Source organism: Haliotis rufescens, unplaced genomic scaffold (assembly GCF_023055435.1).
Source record: "Haliotis rufescens isolate VD_foot unplaced genomic scaffold, xgHalRufe1.0.p SCAF_5, whole genome shotgun sequence".
NCBI classification, from domain to species: domain Eukaryota; kingdom Metazoa; phylum Mollusca; class Gastropoda; order Lepetellida; family Haliotidae; genus Haliotis; species Haliotis rufescens.
The window spans coordinates 15,722,847-15,750,640 of record NW_025964223.1 but is presented as its reverse complement, the minus strand read 5'-3'; the positions used below and the strand labels follow the sequence as shown (position 1 = coordinate 15,750,640).

General features: G+C 41.9%; 1 protein-coding gene across 2 annotated transcripts in view; it reads left to right on the top strand.

The window, feature by feature from the left end:
- The window catches only part of LOC124113278, a 40,873-nt gene extending 13,397 nt beyond the window's left edge, over nucleotides 1–27,476 (top strand). The window contains exons 10-30 of one of the 2 annotated variants that reach the window (XR_007218298.1): nucleotides 379–459; nucleotides 1,198–1,286; nucleotides 2,465–2,734; nucleotides 3,440–4,096; nucleotides 7,231–7,365; nucleotides 7,938–7,994; nucleotides 8,396–8,819; nucleotides 9,929–10,040; nucleotides 11,241–12,414; nucleotides 12,800–12,920; nucleotides 13,828–13,995; nucleotides 14,719–14,826; nucleotides 15,094–15,204; nucleotides 15,816–15,934; nucleotides 16,496–16,745; nucleotides 18,456–18,531; nucleotides 19,362–19,436; nucleotides 20,111–20,199; nucleotides 20,998–21,074; nucleotides 21,797–26,914; nucleotides 27,019–27,476. Coding sequence is in view for 1 of the 2 variants with exons in the window: in XM_046473576.2 (XP_046329532.2) it covers nucleotides 379–459; nucleotides 1,198–1,286; nucleotides 2,465–2,734; nucleotides 3,440–4,096; nucleotides 7,231–7,365; nucleotides 7,938–7,994; nucleotides 8,396–8,819; nucleotides 9,929–10,040; nucleotides 11,241–12,414; nucleotides 12,800–12,920; nucleotides 13,828–13,995; nucleotides 14,719–14,826; nucleotides 15,094–15,204; nucleotides 15,816–15,934; nucleotides 16,496–16,745; nucleotides 18,456–18,531; nucleotides 19,362–19,436; nucleotides 20,111–20,199; nucleotides 20,998–21,074; nucleotides 21,797–21,906 (4,303 nt within the window). In the remaining variant the exon portion in view is untranslated. Of the gene's footprint in view, nucleotides 1–378; nucleotides 460–1,197; nucleotides 1,287–2,464; nucleotides 2,735–3,439; nucleotides 4,097–7,230; nucleotides 7,366–7,937; nucleotides 7,995–8,395; nucleotides 8,820–9,928; nucleotides 10,041–11,240; nucleotides 12,415–12,799; nucleotides 12,921–13,827; nucleotides 13,996–14,718; nucleotides 14,827–15,093; nucleotides 15,205–15,815; nucleotides 15,935–16,495; nucleotides 16,746–18,455; nucleotides 18,532–19,361; nucleotides 19,437–20,110; nucleotides 20,200–20,997; nucleotides 21,075–21,796 lie in introns of both variants that reach the window. The other variant, XM_046473576.2, reaches the window with a different exon arrangement.
- Nucleotides 27,477–27,794: the final 318 nt, after the last annotated feature.

Genomic DNA, 27,794 nt, shown 5'->3' with positions numbered 1-27,794 from the left:
AGTATTTCCAATCATTGTGTACTGCTATACTGGTAATACTGTACACCTCTGATGGTATTGAAGATTACCCTACCCAGCAACACTTAGGATTTGTGTGCTACAAATGTGGACTAGCTCTACAGGAGATTAACTTAAAGAATGAACAGCCCTTCTTCAAAGTAAATATGTTAATAACAAATAAACATGTATGGAGTCCTTACATTATAATGCACCTGGTGGTAAAGAAATTTGTGACATCATTGGTTAAATATCAAGTCGCAAAGACAAACAGATTCATCACATTCCTACCATTAAGAATGAAAACATCCATAACTGATTCAGAATTGATGAAAACATTGATTGATGGCACCTGTAACATGACTACTGTGTGTGTTGTAGCGACCCTGTGGTGGAGTTTGCCGACCCCAGCAAAGTCTACACCGCTCAATCCGTCGGCTTCAACAAACTCTGCCGGCTTGGGTGAGTACAGCTGATATGTGTTTCCTGCATAGGCAAATCTTACTGTGTACTTGCGGCATCTCAGGCCACTGTCACAATATAATGTACATATTACGCGACCACTCTTTTCTGGATTGTAAATGAACACTTTTATTCTGAATTAATGGCAGTATGGTCGAGTAGAAGTGCGTTTTACAGATTGTTTTGCATGATTATGTAGATCTGCTACTACACCTAGAACATTGAAGAGCATGACAATATAGCTTTACACATCAAGGTGACTGTATCGCTAGTTCTCTGAAGGGCTTTGGTGTCTGCACATGGAACTGCACAGCCATTGTAAAGCAAATGGAAATAGTTTTAGGTTATTTGCTTAATGGAAATTAATAATATCATGACATATGCTAACCTATTCCTTAGACTCTTCAAATATGAAATAGTTGAAAAACAAATGTAGTTTGTTGAATGGACTGAGTAAAATGTGAAGAATCGTCACAGCTCTGTGGCCTGTGGCAGAGGTACTAGTTTGACCACAAGAAACTCTGCTAGGAGGGTGGCCAAATTTCTCCCATCCAGTCTGTAGAAGTAGGTATCACAGCAGCTCTGGGAAATGATATGACAAATATTGTCACTTGTGGACTGGGCTGTACCCACTCTGTAGTCCACAATGTCTTGGCTGTGAGTGTCTCTAGTCGGTCCCAGCATTCCTGTTTCTTGCTTCAGATAAAGGTACAGTTCAAATGTTATTTTGTTTTCCAGTCCATATCTAATAACATGGTCCGGTCGCCGGGTGTATGTGTTTGACCCAGTACGTGTCAGAATCATACTGTGGAATGAACAGCCTGCCGGTAAGTCCAACAGTTATCGGGCAAGATAGTTTGCAGCAATTTTATAGGAATTCACTCATTTTAGGGCAGACAAGACACGAAGCCCACAGTCCTCAATGGCTGTCATAAGAGCTTACTGTAATGATAATTGAGTGGTTATGATGTGCTATGTTGTGTTATGAATTGCCAAGTTGAATTATTGCTCATGCTATCATTCACTGGTTTGTCTGGCACGTGAATATCCGGGTTCAGCAACCCATGCTTGCCGTAAAATGTGACTATACTTGTCGTGAGAGGCAACTAACGGGATCGGTTGGTCAGGTCACTGACTTGGGTGATACATGTCACCTGGCCCATTTGTGTAGATCAATGCACATGATACCAATCACTGGATTGTCTGGTCCAGACTTGATTATATACAGACTGCGGTCATATAGCTGGAATATTGCTGAATGCAGCGTTAAAAAAACAACAAAAAAACAAACAAACACTGGTTTGTCTGGTCCAGACTTGATCGCCTACATGCTGCAATATTATAGCTGTAATAACCTCAGGATGGTGGAGTAGCCTTGTGGTTGGCTTGTCATGCAGAAGTTCCTGGTTCGAATCTCCAGTGTACAATCTGTTATACTGTTATACGTTATATCACTAAAATTGGTGTAAAATCATATGCACTTTGCTAATCACTCAAGGCTCACTCACACACTCATTGACTCTCTCACTCCACAATTTCACTCACTCACTCGTTGACTCTCACTCCACATTTTCATTCACTCACTCAAACACCTCCATGGCCTGGTGGATAGAGCTCTGACCGGAGAGTGGAAGGTCGGGGGTTCAATCCCTGGATGCGTCATACCTAAAGACATTAAAAGATGGTACTTGTTGTTACCCTGCCTAGTGCTTGGCATTAAGGGGCTAAAACAAAGACTGGTCGGCTTAGTGTATACTGTGTCAGAGTGGGGTACTCATGTTAAACTGCGGCATGGTATCTCAGTGGGCTAGCACTGTAAAATCAACAGTAATTCCCACTATATGAGTGCAATAATCTTGAATACTATGTTAAACCCCATCTCACCTCACCTCTGATTCCACTGTTTCACTCACTCACTCGATTCTCTCATGCCACTATTTCACTCATTGACTCACTCCACTATTTCACTCACTCATTGACTCTCACTCCATTATTTGACTGACAGGTGTGCGGGACATGGTGACGAGCGGTACAGAGATCTACATCTTCCTGGAGGACCAGTCTCTGTGCCGCCTGCACCTCCTCCCAGTGGAGCGATGTCTGCAGCTGCTGCTGGCCAAACAGGTGTGGTCGGTTGCTGGGGAACTGCTGTGTTACCTTGACAACTTTGTTGCTGTGCCCTTCATCCAGAGACATATCAAACTGGGCTCCCTGTCAGAGCTGGTCAGCAAGCTGCTGAATGACGGCCACGACCACACTGCTGACAGAGTTCAAGGCAAGTCAGACACAACTCGATGAGTTAAAGTATTATGGCGTGATAAGCTTGTGGTAGGGACTGGTCATTTGTTATGTTGATGAATGTGAGGGACCGATCATTTATTATATTTGAGTGATGAGTGTTTGGTTATGTTAAGTGATCAGTTTTAGAGACCAGTCATTTGTTATACATGAAGTTAGTCTTAGACACTGGTCATTTGTAATATTGAGCGATCATTGGCCAGTCATTTGTTATGGGGAGAGTAAGAGAGAATTTGGAACATTTAGAAGAAAAACATTGAAGACTGAGGTGTTATAACAAAAGATACACACTTAGCAGTGGATGGAGGTTCCTCTGAAAAATGTCCATTTCTTGTGAAAGATTTTTTCAAAATTGTGTCAAAAGCTAAAGAAGCAACATGTTTGTATTTTGGATTATGTGAGAGAGGTCCACTAGGAGAATTGATCAAGATAGCATTGTATGTAGTAAAGTAGTTTTAAAATGGCATCAGTCTTACAGGCGAGCTGGTCACAAATGTGACCCTTCATCTTGATCATTGACAAGTTACCAATCAGTAAGAAGGAAATACATGCACAAATATTGACTGGGTTATATAATTCTCTATGAGTATTTTACTGAATTCTGAAAAATAGCACAGCCAACGTTCATAGAAATAGTGCTTTCTGGGAACTTGCTCATCAGTAACCTGTTTTCTGTCAACAGCTATTGTAGATGAGATGTCCAACTTGAGTGACTCCACAGAATCGGACAGCACGAATGGGGACGTCGTTGATGGTCAGTCAACCTTTCTAGACTCCGCTGTCAAACTTCCTTCTGGGATATTCCTCGTCAACAATGCCCACAAACCATCCCTTGAAGAGGAGCTTTACAACCCAGCAGACAGTGTGCTGGCAAGGTTCACTGTCCGTGGAGGAGAAAACAAGATGGCCGCCCAGCAGGATCAAATGCTCCTGCGGTACATGAGCATGGACAATCTGGACTCCGGCTCCAAGTGTGGCTCCCAGTATCTAGATGCAGAGGGAGAAAGTGGAATGAAGAGGTCCTATTCAACCACAGACTTGGACACAATGAGAGATGAGAGACACCGTGTTGTGGGTATGGAGAAGGAAGGGACTCAATCAAGTAATGTTAGCCTTCATAGGGACGAACCTGAAAGTCAGAATGGTGAATCACAACGTGATAACTTTGTTGATGTGGATTTAGACACTGAGGAAATCAGGGAACAGAATTCTGGAAAGGTGTTAAAGGGGAATAACTCTCATGACAGATTAAAGGGCAATAACTCTTCCAAGGAGGAAATGACAGATGATGAGAATCGGAATCAAGTGCCTTCTAAGCCTCATCAGAGCTTATCACCAGGTAAGACAATCTGTATATTTAACATCATCAGGGAATATCACCAGGCAAGACAAAATGGCATGGAGTTTATAGTGCTGAGGATGGTATATCGGAACTCGCAAGTTCTACACGTAGGATATATTTTCAGTGTTCATTCTAGAGCACATTTCAATAATGACTCAAAAATTATCACCCACGTGCAGCAGTTGGCACATGGTTTCTAATATGAAGGAATCTCATACACCTCAACGTGACATTAACTTTCATCAACATGCTTTGTTTGCTGATGTTAATACTAAGTGAGCAGTATGCAATGTTACGAAGCAAGTTTCATCACAAAGGTTGACACTTCATTACACTCTCATAGCATAGCACAGGAATGCAGACCTGTCAACCCTCCCGCATTTTGCGGGAGACTCCCGCAATTTGATGAAATCTCCCAGTCTCCCGCAAGATGGACTATTTCTCCCGCAAAACAGAATTCTTCATTATTTAAAAAATTCGCCTCCATTGTCCCGTGAGTAAAAACAATGAACGGGAAGTTTGCGTCCCCATCTGTCCGGTAGGCTCCCGGATTAGCGACCCTTATCACAGCCACCCGCAGGGGGACCCAGATGGGCCTTTGTCCAGTAATCAACTGGTAATTAAATTCATATGGTGAACGATTGAACAATGTAAACTGTTAAGAAAACTCGGATAGTCCTAACAGGTGCCTGAAGGGTTGAACTTGAAATGAAAAATCAGCCAAGTATTCATCACTTCATGAAATGAACTGTTGTCTTCATGTTCTTAGCGTGTTTATTCTTCCATAATTTAAGAACGTAGATACATATGGCCGGTCCAGTTATACATGACTTTATTGGTTATCAGATTTGTCAGAAACTTTGTTAAAACATCAACATACCTCAAAGTTACTTCATTGAACTCTTGGAAATGAAAACAAAATATGTCCTGCAAGCGCCGTCTTCAGAAACAACACTATGCGTGATTGGTTGATTCAGTAGTCGAAATAACAATGACTTACACGATCAGGCTTCCTCACAGCTAGGATTTCAAAGTCAAAGTTTAAAGTGAAACTTATAAATTTCCTTTTGACTGACATCGTGACTTGTCTGCACAGAAAATATCAAAACAGAACTTTATCAAATTTCGCGAGAATGTATCATGTGATTATTTTACACGATTTGATTGGCTAATAGTTTGCTTGCGTCCCAGATCTGCAATCTAATTTGCATACAACAGTACTAGTCAACCAATGAGATTAATACACGTCAAGGTCAGAAAGGTCAACAACGACAACAAGACTCATTTCATTCATAAATAGTAGTACTTCCAAATATGGCATACATTTCTTGGAATGGAATAACGTGAACATTTCTAGGAAATTTAAGAAGCGAAGTAATGGGACTGTCAACAGACTACCGCAGACAGAAAAAAAAACAGTATATCTTATTGAAATTAAGGGCGCTGATGTTGCGTCAGGATAAATGCATTTGATATTTCTTTGGCGAATTTTGTAACTAACATCGCGCCAAATACTCAGGAAACCTGCATCGTAACGAAGCCTGACAACTGGTCGGATTGAACACAAACACACACGTCGTCAACTGGTCAAGCTACCGTTTGTGAAATTTCAATATCTGTTTGCGTTTATCTGAGATGATCTATGAACGAAAGTTATATGGGTAGATTGTGCTGGGTTTATTTTTGGAGGAGGAAAATGCAAACGGAAATTAAGCAAGCTGTACGTATAAGAAACTTATTGATTATTTATTGTTTCAAAATATTTGGTTTTCTTTGTGACATTATTAAAAATAAAAGTTGGAAATTATCCTATCTTCACTATCTTAAAAATCTCCCCCTTTTGAGGCAAATCTCCCCCATTTTGAAGTCAAATCTCCCACATTGTCATGATGAGGGGTTGACAGGTCTGGGAATGAAAGTATCTCTCTTGGTTGCAGTGTCTGACGTTTAAGACATGCTCTTTGATTATCTCTTGTCATTTATAAACAATCTTATGATTGGTGTACACTGTAATCTGGGGAATGTTTCCACCCTCATGTCTGAAAATCAAAACAGTGGTAGTTTCAAACATCTAAAGACCCAGTTCAGTTCTTTACTGAAATAAAGTTTCAAGGTGAAGGTGAAATGGAGTTTAACGTTGTGTTCAAGATTATTACACTTGTATTGCGAAGTGCATGCATGCAATGGGTGTGTGGCTGCTTGTAATAGTCTGGATTAATGTTGATTTTACAGTGCTATCCCACTGAAATGCCATGCCATAGTTTAACGTGAATACCCCACTCAGACACAGTATACTGCCTCCAAGCCGACCAGTCCTTGTTTTAGCCCCTTAATGTCAATCACCAGGCAGGGTAACAACTAGCACCATACCCCAACCATAAACTCTCCTGGCAAACTCACCAATTTTGAATTTGGTGATCAGCCAATCAAAACCATTGCTGTCACTATTGATGAAACAAGAGAAGCTTTATAATTTTGGTTGCTGTTTGACAGAAAATTAATGAAATTAATGCACTTAAGAACCAAAAATTCAATTCAATCACGGGATAGGATGTAATTGTTTCCGAAACAAGCACCCTGACACACCATGCTGAAAGTAAGCATCACCAAGTGGAATGTGACTCCTCTTTTGAAATTGACCCCTATTTTTTAAAATGACCCCCTCCTTTTTGTCACAAGTGGACCCAAAGGCCCTTACATCTTGTCAGCTTGTATGAACACTGTCATCTAGCGCTTGATTTGTTTGTGATTGGGATACGATGACATGCATCAACCAAGTCAGCGAACCTGACCACCCGATCCCGTTAGTTGACACTTACGACAAGCATTTTATGACAAGCATGGGTTGTTAAAGACCTATTCTACCCTTGATCTTCATGGGTGTTGTAATGTTAATCTTCTGTAATAAACTGCCAGATCGCCTATCCGATGCTACAACCACAACATCCACTTGAATTGGGACTGTCATGTGGAAACCTCTTCAGTACATGCGGTCTCATATATTCCATATGATACCAAACACATAATACAGAAAATGGTAAATCAAGATCCAGTCAGTCCAAGAGTAGCTAGACTTTCCACCAGTGTTGAACCATAGACGCCAACCTGTACCCTTGCCTTGTTCTCCTCAGCATTGGAGGATGTTGCGCCGGTGATAGCGGAGGCGGTGTCGCGGAGATCGGGGAAGACAGGCAGGAAGAAGCGAGTCACACAGGTGGATATTCCATCACCTGGGATCTCGACTTCTGACGTGAAGAAAACCAAAAGTGAGCCACTAAAATAAACTGCCGGAGAACATTTGACAGTGATTCAAAACTTTCAGGCCATTCAGTCTCAGATGCAGAACTGCTACTCCAAGTCTGTTCTTGTCAGCAAACCACAAAATGATAACTGTTTGATTGGCATTCTAAAAGTTGGCAAAATAAGTATGAAAAACGTACAACTTCTGGTTTATTGCATATAGCGACGTTTCAAGCTGGAGTGACACCAACCAAGTGATGAGAGGTATATATGCATGACATGTTGTGATAACTATTACCATGGTTTTCAATGTTAACCTGCTGCTGGTCACAACATGTCATGCATATATACATCTCATCACTTGGTTGGTGTCACTCTAGCTTGATAATGGTGTAAGAATCTACATCAAAACGTTGTTGTTTGCAATAAACCAGAAGTTGTATAAATGTATCCCACATTGGATATATAAAAACAATCCTTGCCAATATTTGTTTGATGAAATGTTATATAGCTACAGCAAAGCATTGTTCATTAATTTTTATCCTGATTATCTATCCTGCTTATTAGACTTGTATATCTGTATCTGTCTCCACATAAGCCCAGCTCCAGAGATCAGCCAGCACAGGATCCATCAAGAAACTGAACAAGAAAAAGGGTATGTTCTGCTTACCCATGATTCTTATTATTACGTTGTGGTGGCACTGTAGTTTGTAGTTTAGTTGTTTGTCATCCAAAACTGCTTCCACAGAGATAACGCTTATGTGAGATCGAGTGATGTCTCCTAGGAGTTATTGCCACAGTGAATTGCACCACAATGCTTTGCAGACAATTCTGATGTCAACGGTTACCTTGATGTCACGGTAAAATGACATCACTAACCTCTTTGCCATTGAAGTTGGTTAGCTGTACATTTTGCACTTTTATTAGCAAGCCTCAGAGTTTTCACCCTTTATTGGCTTGTGTTGATGTATTTGATATCAAATTACACGAGGCTGAGATCCTCTATATGTTGGCTAAGACATGTCTAGTGATCTTTTCTTTCCTCCATGTCTTCAGAATTGAAATCTGTTTCATCTATCACCATCATTGAGGAAGACCCTGACAGAAGCCTGTATATGAAAGTTGATCAAGAATATGACACTGTCTCCATCGATACTGTCAGCAGCATTGATGAGGACTCACACAGTCGTGCAGGGGACATAACTCCAGACACACTTTCTATTGGTGAAGGTGACAACCTATCATTGTATTCAACTCACAGTCGATCAAGGACACCAATATTTCATATAGATGAAGAACCGATTCCATCTCTCCTGCAGCGACTGTCTGCAAGTGGTGTGTCAGCAGAAGATTCCGCCACCAACAGCAAAGATGGCTCCCCTGTATCCCAGAGTTCCCTGGGGCAGTCAGTCGACAGCAATGGAAGCGGATCACCGAGTTCACAGTCACCAAAGATGGCCCTACTAGCAGTCAAGGAAAGGTATATCTGTTTTTATGGATGGAATATTTTTTGCATTCGATTTGCACTCACATGGTAGAAGTATGAAAACTATTTGTTTTAGAGATTTATACATAAGATATTAAACCTGGTTGTGTTTCATGGATGGTGGAAGCACAGGTTGCCCTGTCGTCTGAGGTGCCTCTGTTCGCTGTGCAGAGTTGCATCCCTTGGACACACATGAGACCTATGATCATGGGTTCGAATTCCGGTTCGACCAATTATGTTTGTCAGCACAAGACCTGTGCTTTTTGATTTCACCAAAGTGTTTAATATCTAAGCCCTTTATCACTTTGGGCGCTTGTCCTAAATTAAGCTGACACACTGTGATATGACTGGAATTTATTACCTGTGACGGCAAACATATCGGGGTTCATAAAAATCTATGTGCCCAAGGGTCATATCATGTCACGAGACAACAGTGTATTGTTTCCGTCATCTGGAAGGCATTGTTAACGTCATTTGAATCTTATTGTGACGTGAGGTCGGAATGACGTCCACACTAGAAATGACGTCATAGCTGAAGATTGTTGAAGTCATTTGACAAGTTGTGATTCAGCTGCTGTTGCAACTTGCTTTCCTTATAGGTAAACTCTAAAATTCGTCTCTGTATGAAAACATCTTCTTCGGCAGTAAATAGAGCATTATATTCGTGTTCATGTCATACTCGCTCTCACTCGTGAAATACCGGAATTTAGACATTTGTGTCGTAAACATAGTTGTTTTGAGTTTACTAAAAATGTTAGTAAATTTTGGGAGCCATGCTTTACCACGCTATAACCGAAGCACTCAATAACGAGGGAACACAGTACGTAACAACTTGTAATGTGTGTGAAAAGTCGTACGAAAATACGCTATTTGAAGGGGGCGTGGACTAAATGCAACTGTCCGATTGGGTTTTTGAATTTTCTCGACCCCTGGTATGACATGAACATGACATCTTGTATATAACTCGCTCACTTCATGGATGATTGGCATGCTATCAGATACATGGTCCAGGCTGAGATGTGTGGAGGTTGTGTGACAGCTGTAATGCTGCTGACTGTTAGAAAACGGTCACTTACACTCACTGTATTTGCTATGTTTTTTAGTCTTTCCCTAAAGTTCTCCAGCAAGACCAAGTCCATCATGCAGACAATCCGGAAGAAGAGCCCGCTGAGCAAGTCCAACAACATGCAAGATCAGGCTGACCCAGAACAACAGGTGAGAGGTTTAGTGTACCTTATCGCTGCCATGAACTGTATTTCTGATAGGGAGCAGTTCAAATGTGCAGTGTCGTGTATGAAACTGAAGTTTTGAGATCTGCCCCAACCCTCTCGCAAAATGAGATTATTTGGCCTACAAAAAGCTGTTGATGTGGCTGAGCTTTGAAGTGTTCAAGTTGACAGCTCTTTCACTCAATTCCTTTCTATACCTTTGATAGAAATATTTAGGGACAGACACAGCAACTAGTGAACTATTACATGAACTATTGAACTACTCCCTTATATAACAGCATGTGAATCTCATTAAAATCAGATGTTAGTTCTTGCTACTGCTAAACAAGATCTAAGAACATTTCATTATAGGTCAAGTCAGAACAACCTATGGCAAACTTTGACCGACCAATGAAATGACTACCAAGTCAACATTAGCCAATCAGAAAGTAGCTTTCTTGAACTATAGGACACTAGTTTCAAATTGGCGACTTCCATTCCAGACTACACTTTAACAAATATTTTGACAATGTTTACGATTCAAAATATGCAAACTGAACAAACGGACGTCCTGACGTGACCAATAATGGGATGTCAGCAAATGGGAGGAAGGCCCGAGGTGAACCATGCGACATTTACCTTTTTGTGGACACCCATGAGCATGGGCATTGAACTGGCTGTCCTTGGGTCATTAAATCATGGTATATCCAGGTTCCAAACCCATGGCAAGTTAATCCAGGCATGACTAAGGAATTGCAAGCATAGTCTGGCATGGCACAGGGACTGAGCACAGAGAGCTATGGTGCCTAAGAACACTTGGTCCCTACTGCTCCACTCAAGAGGTGCCCCAGACAGCCTGTAGCCCACTGTATTCCAGCTTATGAGTAGTGGGCAGACATATTTAGAAGCATCTTGTTCTCTGTAGACCCCAGACAGCCTGTAGCCCACTGTATTCCAGCTTACGAGTAGTGGGCAGACATATTTAGAAGCATCTTGTTCTCTGTAGACCCTTGTCTTCATTTGCACATTTTTACAGTGTATGTCCTGAGACCCTCTACTCGAATGAAAGTTAGCTTTGTCTGCTTGTTATTGGCCATCTGACACCAGACCTTTGATCAAATGATCTGAGTTTGAACCAGTCACGTGATGCAACATTTATATATTCTTAAGGTAAAATAAGTTGTTTATAACGGTTTGTTTCTTTCAGGAGACAACTGGCCAAAGAGAGAAACAAGATCCTGAGTCTGATGTCACAAACAGAACAGAATCAGAAAGTTCGTCTTCCATGAATCCTCTGAGTAGGTTCTCAGGATCAGTTGATCTCACCGAGCTGGAGTCTTCCACAGCATCAACCAAGAGGAAGCTCCAGGACATCACTGTGCTGATGAATCCCGAGTCTGTCAGGTCGCTCCTGCGGGACTGGATGACAGGACTTCACAGGGTGCTGCAGAAGCTTCACCAGGAGGTTGAACAGCAGAGGAAGGTCAAGGTCATGGCCAGGAAATCAAGGAGGAGGCAACTCTGCAGTGAAAAGAAAGCCATCCTGATGAAAGACAGAAGTAAGGATGAACCAGAATACACAGAAGATGAAGTCTTCAGTCAAGAACAACATGGCAGTGGTGCTAAACCTGTAGAGACCCAATCATCACATGAAGGTTCTGTAGGGCAGAGAGGTTCATCCACTGAGCTGGATGTGATGGGTGATGGAGACAGCTCTTTTAACCATGATGACAGAGATGGTTGTCCATCATCGCCAATAGACAAATCCAGTTGTAGAAATTCCAGTATAGAGGAGGCACAGTCTGCACCCCTTGAACATGGTAATAATTTAGGCTACTCTGATATGAGTGGCAGTGAAGAAGAGGATCCCGACCGGTTAGAACCCATCCACTGGGCAGACATCAATCATATCAACGATCCCTTTAAAATGTCAACAAAACTACATACAGATGTTTCAGAGTTGTGTGCCCTTTGTTTTGAGTCTGGTTGTCATGGCAATATATCAGAATACATGTTGACAAATTTGGCAAATAGGCATCCGAGTGCCAACTCCAGTTCTGGAGTTACTCTTACCGAGGGCAGTGAGTCAGGCAATCAGTCCATCAGTCCATCCATCGGTCCATTCAGTCCATCCATCGGTCCATCCATCAGTCCATCCATGCCAACACAATCAGCAGCAGATACTCAGGGACACTCTGGCAGCCCCGGCCACAATGATGGCTTTATGTGTGAAGTGTACTGTGATGCATGTGACCGTGAGGTCGCCACTGTTGTGAGATGTTACTACCACTGTTTAAGTATGGATCAGCTCCGGAAGACTGTAAGTAGCTGGAGGAACAACTGGCAGCAGACATGGACTTCCATTGTGAAGGCGAGCCAAGGTGAGACACAGTCGACTGTCCTAACTGCATTCATTTAGTACCGCCATCATATAGTTGGAATATTGCTGAGTGCGGCGTTAAACAACAAATGAACAAACAAAGAATTCATTTAGTATTTATAAAACATATAACAGAGATAAGACAAGATAATGTAGTAAGCCCAATTTCCAGGTCAATGACAAATGTTGATATGTTATTTTGTGATGAATCAATCATGAAAATATTTAATGGCTCTTTGTGATATATCATGCTCTGCAGCAAAGATAGCTTTTTTCTGTACAAAAGTATTTTAATAGCTGATCATCAATTAGAAAGATTTTATTTGCATCATGATTGTATGAAGTCTCAGTTCCATTGGTCATGACAACATGCTTTATTTTCCAAGAACTTGGAGAAGGTGACCCCGTTTGTGATAAGATCCTGGCAAAAGACTACAACGGTGCTACCGACCTCCTCCGATCTCTCATCCTGCCAAACAAACACGCCTTCCTCGGCCATGTTGCCAGGTGCTGAATACCAGGCTTTTTTGTTTGCTTTTCTACCAACATGACCCGCACATACCCGCATCCAGAGAGGGGTGCAGTAAAACATTCTTTAACATCAAACAAGTCATAGCCAAAAAATCAAAGCAGATTATTTCATGCTGCATTATGTTTAAAGACCAAAATGCAAGATGGTAGATTTGTATTTGATGGTAGAGATTGAAGTATTTGAAACGATTGTATTCATCGGATGGGCTTGATGTAGCCACTGGGCAACCTGTGGCCAGGGTGTTTAAATTTTAGAGTTGCATCCCTTTGAGGTGCCAGGATCTGCTGATTTGGGTTCAAGTACCAGCTTCACCTTGATTTTGATGCTTGTTTTGTCAGTACCATACTCATGGCTTTCACTTTTGGATGTCACGATTTACCAATACATCAACACATCGATAATATTCTCAAATGGTACCATACACAATAAACAAATACCTGTATTGATTCATATGTTAATCCTGTATCAATTCACACATTGACCTAATGTTTTTTAATTTCTAGGTATTTTGCGTACAGCGAATTTGCTGTTCTGTTTAGTAATAGAAAATACCAAAATTTACGCTCCATTTTCATCTGAAATAAATTATTGATTGAAATGAGATATATTTGTTTCAAATATGAGACCAGATATTCAGGAAGTTTCAAACCTTTTTAATAGAATGTATGCCGTATGAAATATACAAATTTATGCCAAATTTCCACGAATAAAGTATCATGATATGTGTCGTATCAGTTCATAGGCGTATCGTGGCACCCCTAGAAATTGTCAGGCATTATACTTCATAAGAGTTCAGGTTTACCGTATATGATGGTAAAATGTTCTTTTTCTATAAACATAATGAATATAAACAGACATGAATTGAACCTGTTGTATTTTTAGATTGTTCGGTGCTAGCTCGTCTCGTGCTATAGAGTTCGCAGCAGAGGTCCCAAAACAGGTCTCAGTGCAAGACATCTTGAACCTCTGTCATCTCTATGGCAACCAAACTACCATCAGTATTACCAAATATGTCCACCTGAGACTTGGAGAGATGCCATCATATCTCAGGTAAGTCACATCATTTCTCAGGTAGGTCACATCCTACCTCAGGTAGTTCGCATCATTTCTCAGGTAGGTCACATCCTATCTCAAGTAGGTCACATTATATCTCAGGTAAGTCATATCCTATCTCAGGTAGCTCACGTATATCTTGTAACACATCATTCCTTATGTAGGTCGTCACATCATTTCTCAGGTACATCACATCATATCTCTTGTGACACATCACTTCTTTCGTAACGTCATAGACCGCCTCCGTGGTCAAGTGGTAGAGCGTCCGCCCGGAGTGCGGAAGGTCCGGGGATCGTCATACCAAAAGACCTTAAAAGATAGTACTTGTTGTTACCCTGTCTGGCACTTGGCATTAAGGGGCTAAATCAAGGACTGGTCGGCTCGGAGTCAGTATACTGTGTCTGAGTTGGGTATTCATGTTAAACTGCGGCATTGTATCTCAGTGAGCTAGCACTATAAATCGGCATCAGTCCGGACTAATACAAGCAACCACACAAACACATACACGTGCATGCACGTCGCTATATAAGTGCAATAATCTTGGACGCGACGTTAAACCCCATTTCACCTCACCTTGTAAAATCATGTCTCAGATAGCGTATATCAGATCTCTGGTAGTTTTAGTTAGTGTCTCAGGTGGGTCACACATGTCCTTATGGCACTATAAGGAAGCCATTACTGCACTAATGTGACATTGTATGTTGTGCTCCCTGATTGCAGGTTGCAGGTTGTGAAACAGTTGTGTGCCCGGCAGTATCTGAGGCTGGCACTACTGGACAGTTTGCTGACCGGACAGCCCGCCGCTAACGTGGACAGTCTTCAGCCAAGGTAGTTACAAATGGCCACTTACAAAAATCTGAAAAGTGAAAGAAGAAATATTAGTTCACCCCATCTGATCAAGAGGTGACTAACAAATGTACTTGTAGTCACTGGAATATTGTGATTAGGTGAATTTATTGAACCGGTAATATACTGAGAACTGTAGTTTGTAGTATGACTCTGTAGACATTTTTAAAACAAAGTAATGATTGCAGCCGGAGATCATCACTGCAGCTAAATCATGAACACACATAACAGTTGATGCATTTCTCACAGACCAGGAAGTCACATGATCAAGAAAGCTGATGGAGACCTCATTGACTGTGTCCTTGACCTTTGTGCAGAACAAGACTTTGATGCGACTCTCAGTGTGTGCGAAAAACAGAGGTAACATGGTCACCAATCAATTTTTAATGTCAAACAACTTGTAAATGAGGCTTTGCACATGGACTGATGCCTATGTTGAGATGTTGTAATTACTGCTAGGAGCAGTAGGGTAGATTATGGTTAAAGAGTTGGCTCATCATGCTAAGGATACAGATACAGTTTGCCAAATGGTTTCAACGTGTGTAACCGGTTTCTGGTGGTCCCTGCTGGAAGAATGGCAGCATGAAATGCTAGTCACTCCCTCACACACCAATTACTGTCCCGGGCAGAATTGTAGAGACATTGTTACTATGAAATGATGGTAATACTTTGATTTAGACTGAACTATCAAGTAACAAGTGGTATGTTGTCTACAGTATCTACCAGAAACCTCCACACATACAACACTAGAGATTTTTGGGGACACAACCGAGAATGAAGTCTTCTGCATAGGAGACTCAAGGGACAAAATCCAGAATCACATCTGCTAACAGATAACTCCAGGGACAAAATCCAGAATCACGTCTGCCATATAGATAACTCTGGTTACAAAGCACAGAATGATGTCTGCTGAAAAGAAAATGCAAGAGACACTACCCAGATTTATGTCTGATATGCTTTATACATTTCAGCTACTGGGCAGGTTGTCTGCAGTTGTGGAAGAAGAAAAGTATGTCGTCATGGCAACAGATGTTACAACTGATTGTGAAACTGGGTGACATCACTCTCCTTGATGATTCACACTCCTATGGTGAGGTCACGAAGCAACCTGATGTCTTTTTTTATGAAATGTACTGGAAGAATCTGTATTTAGTTCCACAAAGCACACATGTGAACTAATCATGAAGACAGATCGATGTCTGCACAATTTAGAGAGTCATGCATGATTTTACCTATCAGTCTACAATATATTGATTGCCCAAAATAAGTCAAAGAAAAAGAGTTTTTATTTTAGTTTGGAACAGTTTTGAAACATTTCTGTTCCAGTCCCATGGATGTTAACTGACTGATAAAAAATATATTGCATCAAACAGGACTCTTTAGAATATGATTGGATGGATGCATATCCCCCTCTCTGTATCCAGAATACCATCTAATTTCTCACCACGAGTCTCATTGCTCAACCAGGAATCCTGAATACTACGTAACACAAATGACAAAACCATTGAAAAAGAAGTTACATTCCTGAAAACATACTTCATATACTTTTTTTAAAGTGTTGAATCTGCATACCAAATACAATTCAATTTGTGCCCCTATGTCTAAAGGGGATTGACAGCCTCATTCCTGCGTCTGGTGTTCTTCCTCTCAGGTTATCTCCCGAAGACAGCAGAAGAGTGGCACTACTTTCTGCACCAGTACACAGACTCGCTGTCCTCTAGGCCAGCTTCTGATTGGTCCAACAGTCTGACATGGGAGGGAATCGGTGAGCTGATGGTGAAGACCATTGGTCCCAGTGCTGCTGTCATGGTGTTGCAGGAATGTCATCTCCCAGAGCGGGCGTTGTCACCTCAGTTCTACCAGATGTGTATACTGGAGTCTCTCGTGCACCGCCAACAGAGGTGAGATACCTATATCTCGTCATCAACGAATTGTAGATGTATATACTGAAGTCTCTCGTGCACCGCCAACAGAGGTGAGATACCTATATCTCGTCATAAACGAATTGTAGATGTATATACTGCAGTCTCTCGTGCACCGCCAACAGAGGTGAGATACCTATATCTCGTCATAAACGAAATGTAGATGTATATACTGCAGTCTCTCGTACACCGCCAACAGAGGTGTAATATCTATATCTCGTCATAAACATACTGTAAATGTGTAATATTGTATACAGATTGTAGTGATATGATGTAGTGAAATTTCAAACTCTGTTAAGATCATTTTTCATCCAAAACTGGCTCCCAGAGGAGATATCGCTTGGGTGAGATCAAGTGATATCCACATTGTATATGTTGCTGCAATGAAATTGCATCACAATGCTTTACAGACCATTTTGACATCATTTTTACCATGATGTCACAATCAAATGACATCACTAATGGCTCTGCTACTTAAGCTGTAACCAGTACTTATAACATTTAAGACACTGCTTTTTACTGTCTACAAACGGAAAAAATTGGAAGAATGATGTTGGATGATAAATAAAATCTTAACCTCGTGTCTTTTGATATCAAATACATCAACACTCATTGATATATTTCATATCAAATAACACCAGGGTGAGATTCTCTCTAAATATAATTACACATGATGCTCAGTGCTGATTGGTTAGATGAATGGCAACATTGTTCTTGAGTCACATATTGATAACATTACATCATACATGTATTTACAATAGGTTGAGTTCATTGAGGATTGATATTGCATGTTTCTCTTAGATTTGGGGCATGGATGGCCCAGTCCTCTAAGGCACCGCGATTCGCTGTACAGAGTTGCGATAATTGGGCACGCCAGAAACCTATGATTGTGTGTTCAAATCCCGGTTCGCCCCGATTACGTTTCTAGGTTTGTCAGCACCATACCCGTGGCTCGTGGGTTTCACCGAAGGGGCAAACGTCTGAGACCTGCATCACTTCGGACTTTCCTCCCACATTAAGCTGACACGTCGTGATATAACTGGAATAATGTTTTAAGCGGCATTAAACCCAACTCACTTCTCTTAGATTTCTTTCTTTAAATGACAATGCGTGACATATAGAAAGACATACTTACAGATTATCTGTCCCTCGTTTTAGTCAATGCTGCCATTCTCCCATTCCTTTCAGTCACATGACCGGTAGTCTGTAATTATCTCATTGTTTTTTCTCTAAATATTAGCAGCCAGCTTGAACCAGAATTGGGAAACTCAACATATTTTTTATGGTCCAAAAGTCTTGTTGTCCACAATTTACTTAAATTTGATTTATACAAGAAATCAGTTTTTCAGCTATCATAATATTCTTATCAAAAGATGAATATGGTGTCATACTTAGGGTGACTATTGGGGCTGTTTTCACTGTTGGAACTGTGTTGCAATAGTGACCCACACTATTGCAATAGTATTGCCATAGCCAGTTGTTGTGATAGTATTAAACCTACTTTAAGGCTTAGTCAGTGTGTAAGAAAAAAATAAAGTATTGCCGACGATGTAAAATCAGCGATTTTCCTCCCCAAGGTTTAAAATTTTTACTGTAAAAACTGATTATTTATTGGTGGTTTGTAAACCTTAAGAAAACTAAGAAGAGATTTTATTAACTGTGAATATATTCTTTGTCTTATTTCTTCAGACTGGTTGTTCACAATATGTTGGAAAAGGTGGACACATACCTTTGGGCAAAAAAACAACCACATCTCGCTCCACAGGTAGGTCACTCGACCCTTCTCCTGGTTCATATATGTTGGTGTCACCTGTGGCCAAGAGTCAACCACCTCTCACTCCACAGGTAGGTCACTCGCCCCTTCTCCTGGTTCATATATGTTGGTGTCACCTGTGGCCAAGAGTCAACCACCTCTCACTCCACAGGTAGGTCACTCGCCCCTTCTCCTGGTTCATATATGTTGGTGTCACCTGTGGCCAAGAGTCAACCACCTCTCACTCCACAGGTAGGTCACTCGCCCCTTCTCCTGGTTCATATATGTTGGTGTCACCTGTGGCCAAGAGTCAACCACCTCTCACTCCACAGGTAGGTCACTCGCCCCTTCTACTAGTTCATATATGTTGGTGTTACCTGTGGCCAAGAGTCAGCCACCTCTCACTCCACGGGTAGGTCACTCACCCCTTCTACTAGTTCATATATGTTGGTGTTACCTGTGGCCAAGAGTCAGCCACCTCTCACTCCACGGGTAGGTCACTCACCCCTTCTACTAGTTCATATATGTTGGTGTTACCTGTGGCCAAGAGTCAGCCACCTCTCACTCCACAGGTAGGTCACTCACCCCTTCTCCTGGTTCATATATGTTGGTGTTACCTGTGGCCAAGACTCAACCACCTCTCACTCCACAGGTAGGTCACTGGCTCCTTCTCCTCGTCCTTATATGCTGTTGTCACCGGTGGCCAAGAATTAACCAAGAATCAACACATCTCACTCCACAGATAGGTCACTAGTCCCTCCCTTTTGTCAATATATGTATATGTCTTTTACTCTTTGACCTTTTCAAAGGCCTGTCTCTGACTCTTGTTACCATGGTTACAGCTATTGTATGCGGTGCGGGCAGAGAAGCGAAGTCGCTCGGGGCCGGAGGAGGACCGACAGGAGTACCAGCAGCTGGTGAGTTCCGCATTTGGTTGAAATCACTTGATTGTCTGGTCTAGACTTAATTGTTTACAGGCCACCATCATATAGCTGGAATGTTGCTTAATGTGACAATGAACAACAACGCAACAAACAGTATCGCAATCATGCAATCATGCTGTGACTGTGTCTTGACCATTGGCTTTGTTAGTACATATCATGGGACCATCAGTCTCTGAGACTTATAAGGGGGCACAGGTGGCCCAGTCGTCTTAGGCGCCGCGATTCGCTGTGTGGGTTCGAATCCCGGTTCGCCCCGATTATGTTTCTAGGTTTGTCAGCACCATACCCGTGCTCGTGGGTTTCACCGAAGTGGTAACCATCTGAGACCTACATCACTTCGGGCTTTCCTCCCACATTAAGCTGACACGCTGTGATATAACTGGAATAATGTTAAAAGCGGCGTTAAACCCAACTCACTCACTCACTCACTCTGAGACTTATAAGGTTCAAGATTTTACAATCTGGTAGTAAAGGAGTGGGCATGCCTGCACATTGTAATTGACAAGATATTACTCCATGGAGACATGAGTTACACTGTTGTATCTACTGCTCAGAATTGTAGGTGATTTTTACTATTTTAGAATGCCATAAATATATTGGATAACCAGCTAGGAGTTGTTCCACTCACTAGTCTGTGTTGTGTCCAGTTTTCACAGTTGTCGGTGAAGCAGCACAGCGAGGGACGCACCGTGGAGGATGCAGAAGCTCACTGGGGCATCGCCGCGGACATCACCGGGTGAGAACACTGTGTCCCTGATTTCGACTTGTGTTGAACAAATTAATCAATTTCATCACTGGTTGACTGGTTTCAGTGGAACATTCAATCACATTCAATCGTAGAATATGTGATTGATTATTTTCCAATTTTTAGTTTACTTAACTGAATTTTAGATATAATAAAAAAATTATTATAAATATACACTATATCACAGCAACCTGTAAATTATCAAGTTAGGACTATGCAAACCATCAGTTGAAAGCATGAGCTATGATGCAAGCCGTCAGGCCATGATGGCACACAGTCGGTCATAACATTGAGCCCTACCACCTCTCATTTCTCTTTCTTCTATCCATAATCATGGGATTCTGCTTACCCATTCTTCCCCTGAATCCTGACATGGTGTAATATGCAGATGTTTGCATATTTCAGTCTTAATTTGGTGTGGGTTCTGGAGGCCGATATGTCAGGACAACAATTCCCTGAGTGGAGTTGTGTCCCTTACCAATGCCAGGATCATCTGGTCAATGTGGTACACATCTGTGTCATGCATCACTTGGGATGTCCTGACAATAAGCTGACATGTGTGATACAACTGATATACTGTTCAAAGTGACAGATGTCGCAACTCACTCAATCACTAAATATATTTTGTTCATTAAATAGATATTTGAAGGAACACTTGACATGATTACACTTTGAGAACCATGAACAGTGTGTCTCATATTAGTGTCATGAATGTATATATATGATAGATATAAGATCCATAGTGCATCATTGGTTGTCTCCCCTGACTGTATCATTGTGTTGTTACAGAGGATGCCGAAACTGTTGCGTTAGTCTCACTGAGACTGTGTCGCACACTGTACCTGGAGTCATCATCTTTACCTGTGGTATGTCACCTTCATCCTGACATCATCACCTATATACTCACATCATCACCTTGATACACACATCTTCACCTTGATACACACATCATCACCTTGATACTCACATCATCACCTTGATACACACATCATCACCTTGATACACACATCCTCACCTTGATACACACAGCATCACCCTGATATACACAGCATCACCTTGATACACACATCATCACTTGATACACACAGCATCACCTTGATACACACATCATCACCTTGATACACACAGCATCACCTTGATACACACAGCATCACCTTGATACACACATCATCACCTTGATTCACACAGCATCACCTTGATACACACATCCTCACCTTGATACACACAGCATCACCTTGATACACACAGCATCACCCTGATACACACAGCATCACCTTGATACACACATCATCACCTTGATACACACAGCATCACCTAGATATTTACACTGTCACCTCAGTACTCATCATCACCTTAATCATGTTAATGTTGCATTGACACCTTGGTAGTCACAATGTCACCTGAGGTCACATTTCGGAAACTCATATCTCTTCTCTTGTTCTTATGGATACTGTTACAGACTGTGCAGACTTGGTACTGCTGTTTACATTGGCATTAGGAGGATTAGAACATTTGGGAACATAATAACTTCAGTAGAAAGTAGAAGGTTCCAGACAGGAAGTAAACTTATCGCTCACTTGTTTTGCAGGTCACAGCTTCCACAAGTTCTGTGTTCCTCTGAAACTCTGCCCCCTGTGTCATGATGACCTCAAGCTAGATGAGCACCTCCACAGGCCCAGTAACACCACAGCCGACTGACCTCAAACCAGACCAGCACCTCAACAGGCCCAGTGACACCACAGCCGACTGACCTCAAACATGACCAACACCTCCATGGGACCAGCTACACCACAGCCAACTGATCGCAAACAAGACCAGCACCTCCATGGGCCCAACAACACCACAGCCACCTGAACTCACACAAGACCAGCACCTCCATGGGCCCAGCTACACCACAGCCGACTAAACTCACACAAGACCAGCACCTCCACAGGCCCAGTGACACCACAGCCGACTGAACTCACACAAGACCAGCACCTCCATGGGCCCAACAACACCACAGCAGACTGAACTCACACAAGACCAGCACCTCCATGGGCCCAACAACACCACAGCCAACTGAACACACACAAGACCAGCACCTCCATGGGCCCAACAACACCACAGCAGACTGAACTCACACAAGACCAGCACCTCCATGGGCCCAGCTACACCACAGCCGACTGAACTCACACAAGACCAGCACCTCCATGGGCCCAGGTACACCACAGCCAACTGACCTCAAACATGACCAAAGCCTCCATGGGCCCAGCTACACCACAGCCGACTGAACTCACACACGACCAGATCCTCCATGGGCCCAGCTACACCACAGCCGACTGAACTCACACAAGACCAGCACCTCCATGGGCCCAGCTACACCACAGCCGACTGAACTCACACAAGACCAGCACCTCCATGGGCCCAGCTACACCACAGCCAACTGAACTCACACAAGACCAGCACCTCCATGGGCCCAGCTACACCACAGCCAACTGAACTCACACAAGACCACAGTCGACTGACCCCAAACAAGACCAGCACCTCCAAAATCTACATCACCTGCACATAGCTTCAAGGTGGGGAGCTAGAGGTCATAAATTTCATAGAACATGGAGAATGCATTTGGCATCTGCAGCCGATGTTGAAACAACCTACCAGTACCCAGCCATTCAATGCAATCTCACTTCCAGGTTAACTGCTTGTCTGTTTAACGAGGAAATGAATATGACCAACAGCATGAGAATGTTGCCTTGTTTTGTTATCATCTTTTGTACAAGAATTGAGGTTAGTCATGAAATATTCAGATTGCCTGATGGTATGATTCATATGCATGACAAATATGTTACAAGTTGATCCAGGGTTGGAATCGAAATATAACCTACTGAGTGAAATGTGACAGAACACAACAGTTTCATAATGTCAAATAATTGTATTCAAACTGTAATCGATGGCAATTACAATATCGCTTTATATATTGATACGGACAATTTGCCAGTACACAAAATAAGAAAAGGAGCAATGCTGAAACAGTCGTGACTGAATGATAATATTGTATTGTCCAGTCGGTGAAAGTCTGTCCTGAAAACAGTACAATCTGACAAAGAGCACAGTCAAGTATGTCTTTTATGTAAAATGAAAATTCCTTTTGATTAGCAAAAGCCCCTCCGTTTTATACACACATACTTTCTCACTGGCCTTCCTCCACTCTCCCAAGTAACGTTTAGAATATCCATGTGATCAAACTGCAAGAAAAATTATGTTTAATAGCATAATTGAAATATGTAAAAATAAACTAGTCCATAGTATGTCAATATTGTTAAATTGGAGCTCCCATCTCAGCTGCAATGAAGTTGTACAGTTGTTTCACTTATTTCTTTCGTAAATGTAATGCCCTGTTTTCTACTCTTCTCTCTGTTTGTGTATACTCTGTCTTGTGTACATATGTCAATGTGGTTATTTTTATATAACGCTAGTCATGTAAATATTTTGGGAGAGTGTTACCTGAGTTGTGAAAACTTGTGCCCAATCCTTCTCCTTGTGAATATGATATGTTTAAATGAGCAAAACATGAACAAATGGTCATATGATACTCGCCTAACAACTTTTATGTGTCTGTGACTTTCGTAAGACCTGTTAAAAATTGTCAATAATTTAAACTGTTTAAAGTAGTATTGCAGAAAGTGGTCTACTTTCAACACTGCTTCCAAACTAATAATTCAAGATGAGGAAATCCATAATCAAACATATAACAACAAATGGCATCATGTTATTCACTGCTTTCATCACCATTCTAGATTTACTGTAAACCGCAATGCATTGTCCAACCTTGGAGTACCAGTATCTCCACATCAACAGCCAAATATGTAATATCTGTATCCTCGACTACTCAACTTTTGTTATTGATGGTCTTATTGTTACCAGTGAATATGTGTATGGAATATCTATATCTTCGACTATTCAACATTTGTAACTGTTGATCCTGAAACCTATGATTGTGGGTTCGAATCCAGGTTCACCCCGATTATGTTTCTAGGTTTGTCAGCACCATACCCGTGCTCGTGGGTTTCACCGAAGTGGTAAACGTCTGAGACCTGAATTACTTCGGGCTTTCCTCCCACATTAAGCTGACACGCTGTGATATAGCTGGAATACTGTTAAAAGCAGCGTTAAACCCAACTCACTCTCTCACTCACTGTAATACACACAACCAAATGGTAAGTTCCCACAAAGCTAATGCTCAATGTTGTCGTGACCTCCATTCTGTACAATAACTCATTATCCTGTTGTAGAGTGTATTTGATACCTACGTGAACCGGTGCCTGCTATATTCAGAATCTGTGTAAGACTAGGTGTAAATATCTGTAAATAGAATTCCTATTGTGTGATTTCAGAGACCAAGTATTATATAATATGATTTCCAGAGTGCTTTCATTAAACAGTGCAGATGAGTGGGCATGGATTCTCTCCCTTTGCATCTTCCCACTGACTATGTATGAGGGAAAGCTGCTGATGACATAGCAATCAGGGTTTTGTACACTGTCTTCCCTACGGTCTGTAGTCGGTATAGAAAGTCTATCTTCATTGTTATGTCAAATGTAAGTTACGATACTGTGTAAGGGAGAGAACTCTAACATGGCTGGTGCTGTTCAGGTATACTTGCTCTGCAGTATTTATTTGTCCGTGTCCAATATTTTAATAAGTTGTGTGAACGCCATGCTTTAATATAATATATATGCTAATATTTACCCTCCAAGAGTATGTGTCTCTTTCAGAACTATGTTAATATTCTGATGTACTTTGTAACCTTCCCAAAGAAAATAGCATACGATATATTGCTGTTCAGGTATACTTGCTCTGCAGTATTTATTTGTGCAGTGTTGTACAGATGTCCATATATCTATACAGGGGTTTCATGCATGACTGTTTGATGCTGTGCCTTTTAGGCCTGGGACGAGTCCAAATTTACTACCCGGGTACCCGACCCCCCTATTACCTGACCCTACTTGGGTACTTGCTGTAGGTCTTAAGTTGGGTACAAAAAGAGTCAGGAGGACTGTGCACAGTCAGAAAGAAATGCGAATATTATCAACTTGTACTTGTGTAACCATCAGATTTTATTGTTGTTGTCATTTAACTATATATCAAATGACTAACCACGGGTCCGGGTAGTCCTGTGGGTACCTGGGTCCTACTCAGGACCCACCCAACCCGAGTACCCGAGAACCTGATTTACCTGTCCCAGCCCCAGTGCCTTTATTTTTTTACAAATATGCTTGTTCATCACAAAGTAAATGGCTGGGTTTATGGAGTTTTGATGCATCAGAAATTCACAACCAAACACATGTTTCGTCCTTATGATCAAAGTAGCTTATACCTTATTAGCACAAAGAGGTCATCTGATCTCTCAAAATTGTTTAAGAATTATTGCCCAAGCCGATTGTACTGGGATGTCTGTTTTGATGTAAATCCATTATATCTCATATCTGTATGTAAACTGTTTGTATATAGTCTGTTGTCACAGGATTTTACAAGATGAACTTTTGGTCTCAGGGTGCACAAGAATCTTCACCTTGTAAGTTATGTAATCCTGCTGAATCATGATTGATTTGTTGATTTATATTTGGTGTAATACTCTCGTGTGACATAATATTTCTATGATACTCAGTGACTTTATGCAAAAACCTCAGTGTTCTGTCACATATGTGACATGATGTGGAGAGCTCCGTACTTAGGTCACATGTGACATGATGTGAAGAGCTCCGTATTCAGGTCACATGTGACATGATGTGAAGAGCTCCGTACTCTGGTCACATGTGACATGATGTGGAGAGCTCCGTACTCAGGTCACATGTGACATGATGTGGAGAGCTCCGTACTTAGGTCACATGTGACATGATGTGAAGAGCTCCGTACTCAGGTCACATGTGACATGATGTGAAGAGCTCCATACTCAGGTCACATGTGACATGATGTGGAGAGCTCCATACTCAGGTCACATGTGACATGATGTGAAGAGATCCGTACTCAGGTCACATGTGACATGATGTGAAGAGCTCCGTACTCAGGTCATATGTGGCGTGATGTGTAGAGCTCCGTACTCAGATCACTTGTGACATGATGTGTAGAGCTCCGTACTCAGGTCACTTGTGACATGATGAGAAGAGCTCCGTACTCAGGTTACATGATGTGGAGAGCTCCGTACTCAGGTCACATGTGACATGATGTGAAGAGCTCCATACTCAGGTCACATGTGACATGATGTGGAGAGCTCCGTACTCAGGTCACATGTGACATGATGAGGAGAGCTCCATACTCAGGTCACATGTGACATGATGTGGAGAGCTCCGTACTCAGGTCACATGTGACATGATGTGAAGAGCTCCGTACTCAGGTCACATGTGACATGATGTGAAGAGCTCCATACTCAGGTCACATGTGACATGATGTGGAGAGCTCCGTACTCAGGTCACATGTGACATGATGTGAAGAGCTCCGTACTCAGGTCACATGTGACATGATGTGAAGAGCTCCGTACTCAGGTCACATGTGACATGATGTGAAGAGATCCGTACTCAGGTCACATGTGACATGATGTGAAGAGCTCCGTACTCAGGTCATATGTGGCGTGATGTGTAGAGCTCCGTACTCAGATCACTTGTGACATGATGTGTAGAGCTCCGTACTCAGGTCACTTGTGACATGATGAGAAGAGCTCCGTACTCAGGTTACATGATGTGGAGAGCTTCGTACTCAGGTCACATGTGACATGATGTGGAGAGCTCTGTACTCAGGTCACATGTGACATGATGTGGAGAGCTCCGTACTCAGGTCACATGTGACATGATGTGAAGAGCTCCGTATTCAGGTCACATGTGACATGATGTGAAGAGCTCCGTACTCTGGTCACATGTGACATGATGTGGAGAGCTCCGTACTCATGTCACAGGTGTCATGATGTGAAGAGCTCTGAACTCAGGTCACATGTGACATGATGAGAAGTGCTCCGTACTCAGGTCACCTGACATGATGTGAAGAGCTCCGTACTCAGGTCACATGTGACATGTGGAGAGCTCTGTACTCAGGTCACGTGATATGATGTGAAGAGCTCCGTTCTCAGTGACATCACATCAGTCAGTGTCTCTTTCAGAACTATGTTAATATTCTGATGTACTTTGTAACCTTTCCAAAGAAAATAGCATAAGATATATTGTATTCATTTTCAGCCTGTGTCCACACATATACAGCAGTCTGTACTTGAGGGTTGTGAATAAACTATGCATGCCTTGTTCCACATGTTTTGTGCTCCAACAGCCATCCATTACAGCAAGGATTTCTTCTAGGAGCTTTGCTGGCTGTACTTCTCACATATTTATAAGGATATTCCATGGTATGAAAATATACTCATGGAAAAGAGATACGTGAATATCATGTATGATTAATAAATGAAGAATTACTTATATTCATTAGATATTAAATTGGTTTGATGCACAAACAAACAAACTGGTTTGTTGTGTGAATCGATTCTCATGAACGCATCATGTCTGACATCCTAGATCCATGACTCAAGATGCACCTGTCTCGTGCAGGATTAGCGTGTAAAGTTT